The sequence below is a fragment of the Conger conger genome, chromosome 18 (assembly GCF_963514075.1).
Source record: "Conger conger chromosome 18, fConCon1.1, whole genome shotgun sequence".
Taxonomy (NCBI): Eukaryota; Metazoa; Chordata; class Actinopteri; order Anguilliformes; family Congridae; genus Conger; species Conger conger.
In genome coordinates, this window is record NC_083777.1 from 19,353,580 (window position 1) to 19,367,087 (window position 13,508).

Sequence of the window (13,508 nt, forward strand, 5' to 3'; positions counted from 1 at the left end):
GATCCCTCCACGTACTCTGTTTTTCATTCCAACCGTGATTGGATCAAACTACTTATTGCTCTTAATTAGACACATTTAATGCCAGTTGGCCATATCAAGGCCATATTATGTCAGAAATGGCCATCCCAGGACACAACGCATGCCTTAAATCTTTGTAACCCGCTAGATGTGAAATGAGGTGATTCCTGCGTTAAAAGATTACATTTTAAATTAATTCACTTATAGACTAGAAGGTGAAATCAGTAGGATAGTACCTGCTGAAAGAGTAGTACCTGGTCACTGAAATTAAACATTTTTTGGATATGGAAGAGTCTGACACATGGAAGAGGATTTCGTGGTAGGGCACTGTGTTAAATTAGAACCTGTTTCAACAACCTGAATAATCAAGAGATTGCTTGGATCAGCGTACACTAGTGCGTCCCTAGAGCCGGGTTTGGGAACCACTGCTGTATAGTCGTCTATTCGAATATATCAACTGATCTTTGCAGGCGGCTCTGCATCGACTGTAGTAAGAAGGAATTCAGCAGTGGCGCGTGCTTCCGCCTCAGATCAGCTGACTAGAAAAATGCGGAAGGAGTAAATTGGAAACGTTAAGCTGCAGCAAAGAGAAGAGAAAGTGCTACGTTTTTTATTTTATTTACAAAAACACACAGATCTGACACTTCTTTTAAACAAGACCGCTTGAGACCATTCTATTTACATATTCACCTCACAAAACATCCTGCGTAGCCACCACATAGAGATGGCAGTTCACGAGTCAGTGGTCGTGATGAATGGAACACAAGTAAGTGTGAAATCCTTCAAACACATGCTTTCATGTTCGCATTGTACGGGACCGTTAAATGAGGGCATGATTATTTATCAGTTTTGGGGGTGCCATACTGCTGAAAGGTGAATGAGGTATGTAGGCTACTGTTGTATGCGGCGCTTGTGTAAGGAAAGTTTTGAAAAACAAGCAGTAACTTCATTCCTTGCATTTTTGTAGACGAAGAACAAAGCTATAGCAATTAATCAAATGACAGATCCAAATGTGCTGTGAAATAAAACTTTTTTTTAAAGACGCTCTCATTACCAGGTACACCTCCAAAGTGCAGTTGATGCAAGTGAGTTTTTAAGCGCGTGTTTTTGTTTTGTACACAGCAGCGCTACACACGCGTGGAGAACAGGTGTATGCATGTTTCTTAGTCTACACTTTCAATTTGATATATGATCTTGGTGACTTGCTTGATGCCCATGAATTATGAAAGTAATCTCTGAGTTCTACGTGTAAAAGTCGGTCAAAAGGACATCATTAGATTGTGAACTCATTTCTGTGTTTACAATCTTATGCCAGCCCCTGTGTTCACATTGTGTTTTACTGCTGTAAAGTGTTGTGACTTTGCTTTTGTTCTTCGGTTAATTCTATATATCTTTTATTGTGTAACAAGATTTCATACATTGGCCACGACTGTGAAGACATCCCACAATTCATTGGAGAAAGATATGGAAGACAAGCAAGGCGTCTAGATCTTAGCTTCAATCAACTGAGGTAAAGTGTTAATACTGAAATTAAAGTTTGTTTACTATGAGTGGATGTTTTCAGTACTGTCAGGTAGTAGTGCTATTTCACAGCATCAAATGATTGATACTTTTGCCAAGTGTAGTTTTTAATAGTTGGACATCCTTACTGCTATTAAAATGCACAATTGTGTGTACAAGCTGACAGTTTAAATTGCACAGAAACCCATGGACATTGAAATGGAAACTTATGAGCATTCGTGAAACGTGATACTGTCTTAAATTTGGCCTTGATTAGTGCCATTGCATATTCATTGCTTTCTAAAAGATAATGTGTGTTGCTGCAGCTGTTGTTCATGGCTTAAGCATAACCTCATCAAAAAATAGCGTTTTGACCTTGGCTTCAGGGTGAGGAGATCTGAGGTACACCCTTGAAGACTGCTGCTTCCTGCTGTTGTTTGCCAGACACTGAAGATCTAACAATACACCAAGGTCCATTTTAAGCTGTTAATGGCACCATTTTAGGAAAGGAGTGCAAGGCGTAAAGAGTGGCTCCGGCATTGTAATATCTCTCAAAACTGATTATCTAGCAAAGGTGAACATTTAAGCTGCTGTTTATTTTGCGAAGGTGAGCATTTACTGGATTGCTAATATGGAAACCTTAAATGTCAGGTACCGAGATGAGACAGGAAGCCCACACAAGTGCATGCGATACAGTTCAATGTTTGTCTAATTCAGACTGAATTTTAGCCGCTCATCGTGGTAAGAGCCTTTTACAACGATGTTGGATGTTCCTGTCTGACTGCTAAGACCCTTTCCAGACCCTGGGCTGCCATATTTTAATGAGGGCTTTAATTCAGAGTAAATATTTTATGAAGGCTTCAAATGAATAGTACAATTAAAAAATGTGTGATTGTACAATTAATCGATATCCAGGGAACTCGTCTTACAAGTCATGCTTAATTTAGTGACTCTAACCATGCCGGCTATTACTCTTCATTGTTGTGTCACTCGCGGTTGCAAAAGTTTCCTCTCCGTCCTACTTCTGCTTTCGTGCTGAGCTGAAATCTTGCCACTTTCCTTTCTGCTATGGTATCGATGTCTTATCATACATCTCAGTCGCTTTGTGGTCATGTTTTATGTTTATGGAAGGCAGAGGTCTGGAATTGATCTTGCTCTGCCCTGACCACTGTGCTTGACCTATTGGGTATGCATGTTATGTATGGCTACTAGGAAATGCAACCAATTTGGAGCCGAAATCCCAGTTGTACATTTAACGCTCGGCAGGACGTCATGGAGTGCGTATGTAGGATGAGTGTTTCACCACACTTTAATATTTCACAGCAAAATTCTCTGTTAAATCGGCTCTAATGTTTTGTGAGTCCAGAGTGTTTTGTTGCTTTCATTTAAGAGGGATTTAAGGCATGTGTGTACAGAGGTGGCATCGTCAGGAACATCCTGAGGCATTCTTCATGGACGATGTCTAAAATGGCTGCTGTGTAGCAAGGACTGGGGACCTCAGCCACATTGTGCATCATGCGTCAGTTTAAAAGGTGTTTATGAAAAACATATGGATTTTTCAAGGTCAGTGCCTATAACCTATGATGTTGGGCAAGGTCTGAGTGTATGTGTGCTCTTGGGAGGCAGACCAGTGTTACTTAATTTTCGTAAACATGTCCTGAGGAAGGCTTTGGCCATTCTGGACCCTCAACCTCTGTTGGAGGAGAGTGAGCTACATTCGCACTTCTTATTAATGGCAAAACTACTACTGATGTAATAATAAAGACACTTACAACAAAAACAAAACGGAAATAATAACCGTTATATATATTTGTGCTAATATATACTGTATAATAATTCATAAATAGAAGTAAAAATCATTTAATCATATTATTATTAGAGATGATGTTATAACATGAGTTTCCAGTTTCATGCTCATCATTAATTTAGGAGACTAGCAATGTAAAGGCACATGTGACACAGTTTGCATGAATAACAAATTTTACACCATGTCATATGCTGTGTGCATAATGTTTTTTTAGTCAACATTGCATTCTTGCTTGTTGCTTCAGCAGAGTTCCTTACCAAATGGTTGTTTTTCTGTCAGTTTCCTGAGAATGGAATCTGAGCAATTCTCAGTTATCTAACAGGATTTACCATGGATGTCAGTGAGGAACAGAAACTTGTGACTCTATGAATCTTACTTTTAGTTGGTTGAGAAATAGAAACCATGTTTGAAACAATGGTCTGTGTGCATTCTGAAATTACACCTTCCTAAAACTATCGGGCAAATTCCAGCGTGATGGATGTGACATTTGGACACAAAATGACAAAGAAAATCCCTCAGAAAAAATACTCTTCTTACATGATAAAAAATATTAATGCATATTATCATAGTACCCGCTTGGCTGAGGGGAAGGGCCAAAGAAGATAAAATACTGTTCAGCCAGAAAACAATGTGAGAAATAACTTAGACAGGTATTTTGGGGGGACTATACACTTTCTAAAAACTCTGAACATATAAATAGCATGCTGTGAAGTAGAAGAAAGCTATACCATGAAGGGGTGTGAGGACACAGGTTTAGGAGGCTCCAAGTGCAGACCCATGGTTCATTAGGGAAATTCATAGAGTATGACACATACTTAGGTATGGGAAGTCCATAAAATGTCCATGAAAAGGGCAGGCCTCTTCGGAAATCTCTGTACAAAAAATATTACCTTTCATTGGCCAGGCGGAAGCTTGTCTCATCTCATAACTGTGTTTTGCCGTCAAATAAATTGGGTATTGAGGTATTTCAAGGATGTAGTCACCAGCAGGAATTTGGACACCATGGAGGTGAAGCTATGTGAAGGATGTTCTCCCTGCTGTGAAATATGGAGGTTGATCTGTTTCACTCTGGGCTTGATTTATATTTCCCGGTTCTATTGTGCTTGTTAGATTTGAAGGAAGGTGTTAAGCAGTGAGCCAGGACGTTTTTAAAAGCAGTAAACTGATTGATTCTGCTGAGAAACTGAAGCTTGTTTGAGAATGGACATTCTAGAACAATGCACACCCAAGACTGCAAAGATTTTGTTGCTAAATTAAATACAGGAAAAATTGATGTTCTGAACTGGCAATATCATTCTCTAGGTCTCAATCCAGTTGGAAATTTGTTCAAGTTCAAGTCATCAGAAATAAACAAACAAACATGAAATCCCTGCTGAAAAGTGTCTGAACATAAAAACATCCTAAATAATTCAGTGCCACCAAAGGCAATCTATGATGTCTAAAATGCTGATTTCACAGAAATGTGGACAAATTTGCTTAATGTTACCCATTCGTCTAATATTTAAAATATTATAAACTGCTTATATATTACTTGGACTCAAAATACATTATACAATATTAATTATTTTTCTATGTAGAGATCTATAGCTTGAAAATTTTTTGTAGTAGTTTTATTGCTTTATTAAAAGTATGAATTATGTGGCTACTGTATGAAATGTGCAAATATTGTAGGTCATATAAGGAGATACAGGTACTGAACAAAACACAGGAGAAGGAAATATTTGGCCACATCTGCATTGGTGTATTGTCTTGGCAAAATTTGAATGCATTCATACCCAATACAACTGTGAAAGCAGGTCTCTGTTATATAAGCTAATGGTAGTGAATGTTCTTCTTTACCCCGTGCTAAAGCCTTTTTGTCCTGCCGAGAGTGTGTGTCAGAATGACAAAGCTCTCTTCCAGCGGTAGTTGGGCCATGACACTGAGTTCATCCATATGCCATAGCTTTCTCAGCCGGCAGATGTGAACCCTGTTGAACAGCTATGGGATGTTCTAGAAAGACCTCAGGCCTGATGAAGATCCACTGGGATCGAAACGTTGTCTGTATTAAAGGTGTGCAAGGGGCATTAACCAGATTTATGTTGGCGTTCCCATTTTTGCCTACTTGTACACTATTACATATATTGTGAAATATACCCAAAAGTATAATGGAGGAGATAAAATAAACTATTGTAGAGAATGCATACATACAAAGGAAGAAAATGTAATCTTCACTCATATGTTTACATAAGTTATGTCATATTTTACCATAAATTGGTGTATGATATATATTCACACACTGAGAAATTTGGCCTGGAACCATTTAGCTGTAAGGTAATATTTTCAGATTTTATTTCACTAAATGGCTTGTACAACAATATCTGACACGTCTCTTTGATCCCTAAATCTTCCTTGATTACACATAAACCCTCCAGTCCTGTTAATACCCCGTTTTGCGTGTTCATGTGGAAATTCCCAGACACAATAGATTTACTGTCTTCCTAAGTTGCACACAGTGATGAGTTAATGCTGCAGTGGGACAGGCCTGTTGCTTGATTAAATGCTGTTGTTGCATTAACCCTCTGACTGCCACACCAATAGAAAAAACATAGTATTAAAAAAAGAAAAATACATCCCTGTCATGTACACACACACACACTGAGTCCTTAAGTGATTTAATATGCATTGCCAGCAGTGTGTGTTCTTTCTTTTTTTCACCCTTTCTCTCTGGGATGTCATCTAGACATCATAGACCATTGAGCAGAAGATCACAGTGCCCTGCTGTGTACACACAAAGGCCTTGATCAATAAATGTCACATGTTAATGCAGAGCAAATAGAAGAAAAGATTCCTTTGACAAGACATGAGAAATCACCTCGTGGCAGCTGGTGTGGGGATGCTGGTTTCACCGGCGAAGTTGATCTGACAAGCAGAAAGGAGAAAAGACACTTATAACGTGCGGTTGTTCCTTCCACTCTTTCTTGACCTGTCAGGTCTTGGAAGAAGCTTGAATGGAAGTCCCCCCCCCCCCCTTCCCGGGGAAGAAACTGTCGAGCGAGGCGGTTATCTCTGCTCGGAAGGCGAACGCTTTCTGTTTAATTGATTTGCTTTGCGCCGGAGTCTGTCACATTAATAATTGCTAAGTCCTCCGTGGCCCCGGCAGGTCGGGCATAAACGTGAACTCATCGGGGGAGTCGGTGTCCGTAATAAACCGGCGGTTTGGAACAAGCGAGGAGGCGAAATCCACCCTGCGCATTTTCTGAAGGTGTCTGCTTGTTGTGTCCTTCACTGTGGACTCATGCCACCATCTTGGTGCCAAATTGACACTGTCACCCAACAAGAAGGCAGTGACCTAAGCCAAGGAATGTAGCCCTGATTAATTAATGCTTAATGGTCATTAAATATAATTGAGCAGTTTAGTAATTGTGACCCCTTCACACTGTTCAAGTGTTAAATGTATGATTGATGTTACAGTGGGAGCAATAATTATTTGATCCCTTGCTGATTTTGTATGTTTGCCCACTTACAAAGAATGGAACTGTGTAGAATTTTAATCATAGGTACATTTTAACATTGAGAGACAGAATATCACAAAATAATCCACAATAACAACATCATATAAATTTGATATATTTAATATCATATTTTCACATGAAATAAGTATTTGATCCATAGAACAATATGACTTAATACTTGGTGGAGAAACCTTTGTTGGCAAGCACAGAGGTCAGGCGTTTGTTGTAGTTTTTCACCATGTTTGCACAGATCTTGGGAGGGATTTTGGTCCACTCCTCTTTGCAGATCCTCTCCAAATCCTTAAGGTTCCGAGACTGTCGCTTGGCAACTCGAAGCTTCAGCTCCCTCCACAGATTTTCGATGGGATTTAGGTCTGGAAACTGGCTAGGCCACTCCAGGACCTTAATATGCTTCTTTTTGAGCCACTCCTTTGTTGCCTTGGCCGTATGTTTTGGGTCATTGTCATGTTGGAAGACCCATCCACGACCCATTTTCAGTGCTCTCACTGAGGGAAGGAGGTCGTTGCCGAAAATTTCCTGGTACATGGCCCCATTCATCCTCCCCTCGATTCGGTGAAGTCGTCCTGTCCCCTTAGCTGATAAACACCCCCAAAGCATAAGGTTTCCACCTCCATGCTTCACAGTGGGGATGGTGTTCTTGGGGTTGTACTCAGCATTTCTCTTCCTCCAAACACGGCGAGTCGAGTTGATGCCAAATAGCTCTATTTTGGTCTCATTTGACCACATCACCTTCTCCCAAGCCTCCTCTGGATCATCCAGGTGTTCTTTGGAAAACTTCAGACGGGCCTGTACATGTGCCACACCTGCACTTCACGCTCCCGACTGCTGTCTGTCCTGGTCCCACGGTGGTGGAATGACCTCCTGGTGAATGTCAGAACGGCAGAGTCTCTGACCTCCTTCAAGCGCAGACTGAAGACCCATCTCTTCAGGCTACACCTTTCCCTCCCCAACTCACAATCACTGTGATTAGCCTTAGACCGTAATGGCACTTATTTATAGATATCGTTACTTGTATAGGTATTGTTGTTTTTATTGGCTGTTGTTGTATTCTAGCTGCCAACTGTGGTATGCTAGTTTGAAAGTTGATTGTACTCTTCAAGGGTTCTGAATTTCTGTATGTTTAAACTAGGACTCGGAACTGTACTGTCCTCTCAGGTCTACTTTTGCACTTGTTCTTGTGATTGATTCGCACTTTGTTGTACATCGCTCTGGATAAGAGTGTCTGCTAAATGCCACATAATGTAATGTAATGTAATGTGCCTTCTTCAGCAGAGGAACCTTGCGCGCGCAGCAGGATTTTAATCCTTCACGGTGTAGTGTGTTACTGATGGTTCTCTTTGTGACTGTGGTCCCAACTGCCTTCAGGTCATTAACAAACTCCTCCTGTGTAGTACTGGGCTGATCCTTGACCTTTCTCATGATCATTGATATCCCACGAGGCGAGATCTTGCGTGGAGCCCCAGACCGAGGGAGATTGGTGGTGACTTTGTGTTTCTTCTTTCTTATTTTCTTGTAGCCCATCCCAGCCTTGTGCAGGTCTACTGATGTCCTTAGACAGCTCCGTTGTCTTGCCCATGGTGCAAACGTTGGAATCTGATTGATTGTGTGGACAGGTGTCTTTTATACAGCTACATAACGATGTAACGAGTTGACACAGGTGTTTTGGGTAATGAGTTGAGATTAGGAGTGCTTCTTAATGGAAAACGAACTGGTCTGTGGGAGCCAGAATTATTGTTGATTGGTAGGGGATCAGATACTTATTTCATGCAAAAATACGATAATAAATTAATGAAATTTATATGATGTTATTGTGGATTATTTTGTGATATTCTGTCTCTCAATGTTAAAATGTACCTATGATTCAAATTCTACACAGTTCCATTCTTTGTAAGTGGGCAAACCTACAAAATCAGCAAGGGATCAAATAATTATTGCTCCCACTGTATATTAAACTATTAAGATATGTTTAGGTTCATGTCACTAACTTGAAAGTTGTTTTTTATATAGTAGTGTTGGAATTTCAGAATTGTCATAGTTGGTAAGAATTAAGACTGGATTACACAAAGAACATATTCCAAAAAAAATGAAAATAGGCATAACTCACTAACGCATGGTAAACAGCAAAATAACAGTGGCTGCAAATAAACTGTCACATGCAAAGTCATTTCCCTTGAAATGATAAGGGCTAGCTCTGTGGTAATTTCCTGTCTTTAGATGCACTACATTTAGACCCGAGTCTCTGCTATTGAACATTTATACGTGTGACTGGCAGGTATTATTGATGAATATGAAGTGGTATCGGGGATACGATCAAACAAAATCAGTGTATAGACAGAAAGGTTATGATGATGAATCCCTTCAAATGCTATCAAACCAATTTCTTTTCAAATAGGAAATTTGCTACATGAAATGGAACGGAACTTCATGGATTAGTTCATCAAAATAAGTACCTGGGACGATTAAACCATTTCTTAAATATACATAAATTTGCAATGGTTTTGACCAAAAGATGTTTGTGAAAAATTGGATTACAAGTAAAGGCATGTCTTACATTTACAGTAAAGACTTTTTAGTAGAATAAATCCATCTCTGACTACATAGTGAACCTATGCTAGATAACTCAAGTCAATGTCAAATCTGGAGCAGTAGACAGTTGACAGAACTTCCATATGTCTTCTCCCCCTTCACTCTCAGCTCTCAAACAAGGCCACGGTGAATGGCGTTCTTCTCACGCCAAGCGAGACATCACAATTCCTGTGACTTTCATAGTGTGGTACAGATGATGAGACTTCAACACCTTCAGGTGCACACATTAAACTCTGTTGAAAAATGTCTTTCAGTGCAATGACGTGCGTCTACGCTGTTTTCAGCAACAGCTTGGGTGAAAAAGAGACTTAACTAGAAAACTGTGGCGCTAAGCATTATTAACAAGCGAATAATTTCTAAAAAGATGTTTCAGGTTTTTTTTCAGAGTATCATTCATCTGTAAATGTGACATTAAGCAAAGCATAAAGTGTAACTTTTCACAAAATGGTGGAGCAAGGTGTAAACGAGTACAGAAAGAGGCATGAGGAAAGAAGCTGTCAGGTGCAAGCCAGCATACCGTAACTTGTCAAGGTGTCTGTGTTAAAAGCACACACAAAAATAATGTGTTAAAACTTTTAAAAGAAAGTGTACACTGATAGGTTTTACAGAGAAAATGATGTGCCATTGGTTAATTGGACATAAAAAAAATTGATTGGGTTTCTCAAATGTACCTAAATATATCTGTACTGACTCGAAGACTGTTTGCCATTTTATTTCATTACTGTTGCTTAACTGAAGTGGTGTGGGTGCTGGTATGTGCATTTCATCACGTGAAAAAGGCTGATTCTCGGAAAACTGCAGTGTGTATCCATACAGGCTGTCAAAGATTAGATTTTTCTTCCTGTTCTGAATTCAAGGAAAACACACTGATATGATTCAGTAGAATCAACTGCATATTTCAGCAGATGCCTTCGCATACTGCTTCAAATGGGTTTGTGTTCACTAGGTATTGAAGTTAATTAAGTTACTAATGTGTTTTGGAGCTGAATTATCTTGGGCCTGACAGTGTCCCTCTGTTCTGATGCTTTCATGTGATGAACTGGAATGCTGTTTCATTAATCTGCTGCTGCACTACTCTTTACCTGGTTTTCAAGTTCAGGATTAGGACTCAGTCCAATCTTAGTGGTGCTTGAATGTCAACGGAGGTAGATAATGCCAGTATCATCTGTTCATGAATCAGAAAAGGTGATGGTGTGAATATCTGTGTGAGTGATTTAGTGAAGGCATGGTGTGATTGCGGTAATTATTTGACTTCATTTTCAAAAGACCTGAATGTCACATTTCCAAAAGACCTGCATGTCAGGTTAGGTATTCTCCTGCCATTGCCCTTGTCCGAGGCACTGACCTCAGAACTGGAGTTGGTCCCTGGGCGCTGCACTGTGGCTGCCCACTGCTCCTAGGAGAAACTAGGATGAATGCAGAGGATGAATTACCCCATGGGGTTCAATAAAGTTTATCTTAAAGTGTATCAAATTTCAGTCTGAAGCAAATTGGTGCTCATCATCCCCTTTTATGTTTTCACTGTTTTGGAGTGGCCTGGCCATTCATGTTTTTGTTGGTGCTATTGATTCAGGAGAGCGCAGAAAAGCAGGTGCCCTCCGTCAAAGCATGTGATGTCAGCTGCACTTATGACATTACAGTGCACATCACACAAACATGAGTCGGAGGAAGATGGTTGTATGTGTTGTTCAACAAGGGGACTCCTGGTCCACTGATCGACCAGTGGCAGCTGCTCATGCACGACCAGACCCTGTCATCCCAGGTGGCTGAGGCCCTTCCATTCCTTTGCGATGCTTGAGGACAGGTTCAGTCCTGGACAGCCAGTTTGTATGTTCGTAGGGGTTTTTTTTTCCACCAACTGACCAACACTGGCTCACAGTAAAACGTTTCATACAGGGACACAAGAGTCTTTGGCTGTCAATCATGTACTTCTCAAGAAAGAGCTAAAATGTCAGACGGCATAATGTTGGGGCTAATTGAAGTAAATAAGGCTGGAAGTTGGCGTGTAACTCAGCAACAGTTAGGGCCCTCGTTTCCCACCTCTGCCCTGGAGCACTCTGCTTTGCCTGGGGGGTGGCTGGGCACGGTTGGCACTGCCATGGTCTGGAATATACTACGCTCTTGGGCCCAGGCATATCGTGCCTTCACAGGATATGCCACCAAGCAGTCCAGAAGTCAACTTGTATTAAGTCATCAGTTATCAATGGTTTTGATGTGGCATCTGTCTGCTGCAAAGTAGCTGGCATCTATTCATTTTTGAAACAATACAAATTAGGCAGTTTATTAATACATTGACATGCCTCACATTTGAAGAAACATTTCAAATACTTGACAGTTCTTTTTTTCCCGTTCAGCAATAAATCAGGGCAGTAAATTAAGCCGTTGGATTGTGAGCGCCCTGCCCAAATGTACCCGTTGACATCTGTAGAGGGTGGTTAGTTTTAATTTTAAAAACAAAAAGAGAATGCTTTGCTGAATTATAAAGAGAGCACTTTAAACGTCTGCGGCTGTCAGAATGCGATGTTGACGACCTGTTGGAACGGGAACAAAGAGCGCGCCGCGTACAGCCCTGCAGGCTCGGAGAAACGAAATGCGACAATCAAAGTGTCAAACAGTACAGCCCTCAAAAGTGTCTTCGGTATCTCCAGCACATTATAGTATTACTTTGTGGTTTTCAGCTCATTCTCCTGTCGTTTCTAATTCATCCTGTGCCAGACTGCGTCTTTCGAGTGCCATCCATCAACACGGGACAGGGTCTGTTAATTAACCACGGTGGTGTCACTGACCGGAATTCTGCCCGCCCAGGTAGACGTCTGCCTTGTCATGGGGCCGTTATTGGTGAGTGTCGGTGCCAGACATATCATATCAGCAGGAAGGGGAAATGACATCACGCGTAAGCTGTCCTGGTATGTACCAAGTACGCAGAAGCACTGGGAGGCACAGTGAAATGTGTGTATTTTACCCATATAGAATACCTTGGGTCCCTATAGACACAAACTCTGAATGAACACTGGACATTTTTAATGTGCGGCTAAAAAGCGACTTATAATGAAAGGGATACATTTTATTAGAGTTTTTTTTATAAATGCGAAATAATTGAAATAATTATTTTACTTAAATGTACTGTAAACTATGTAAAGAAAAAATAACTTGTATAATAAAGAATTGGGCTTTTCATTTGGACATTCTCTTTACAGCCAGTGAAAAGAGCAAACAACAGTCAATGAAATTACAGGAATAAGGTTAAAAGCAGAGGAGCATGTGTACAAACACAAATATACAGACAATACACAAGAATTCACAACAACATCAAGTACAAATTGAGAGTGGGCAGCAGAACTGGCAACTCATTTCACATCAAGCTCAAGCTGAAATTAAAAACAAGCGGACCCCCACTAAGAAAATCCACTGTTTTCCAAGCTTAAGCTGTTTTGTAAGACTGAGGAGAAAGCTCTATGAAGCCCGGTTTTGTATGTACACAACCTCACAATCCTGCATCTTTGCTGTTTATGTGTCTCATTATCATATGCTGAAATCTCCTCTGGCTGATTGTGTTGATTCCATGCCACGCTGATAGACTAAATAAACCTGGTGCCATGGTGATTGTTCATCCTGGTGTAATTGGGTTTGTGATCCTGTCTGTCACCGTTGGAGGTAAACTGTGGTAGCGCAGTGCCCACCATGGTCTCTGAGCTTGGAGTCGAACATTATACTCAGGGCATATTTACCATTCAGCATTTCATGTTCATGGTTTTGATTCAAATTCATTACATGACAGTTATTTGAAGGCTTGAACCACCAACCTTCCGGGTCTTAGTCATGTATCTTAACCGCGAGGCAATGACTATTTTGCTTTTTTGCCAGTGTCTCCTGGCAGCCACGGGGACAGATTTTACATGTTCACACTGCTCCACCATTCAGATTAAACATGTAGGGTAAATTTAACAGGGAGAGCTTAGTGTGTTTTTCGTGTGTGTGTGTGTATGTGTGTGTGTGTTTGTGCGAGTACTGTGTGCGCATGTACATGTTTGCGTCTGTGTGTGTTTGTGTAAATACTGTATGTGTGTGCACAGGTTTGTGTA

General features: G+C 40.6%; 1 protein-coding gene across 1 annotated transcript in view; it reads left to right on the plus strand.

Annotated features, from left to right (window-relative positions):
• Nucleotides 1-518: 518 nt before the first annotated feature.
• lrmda (leucine rich melanocyte differentiation associated) overlaps nt 519-13,508 on the plus strand; it is a 235,245-nt gene continuing 222,255 nt past the window's right edge. Inside the window, exons 1-2 of the mRNA XM_061227412.1 lie at nt 519-784; nt 1,428-1,528. Coding sequence (XP_061083396.1) covers nt 743-784; nt 1,428-1,528 — 143 coding nt within the window. The 5' untranslated portion in view covers nt 519-742. The remainder of the gene's footprint in view (nt 785-1,427; nt 1,529-13,508) is intronic.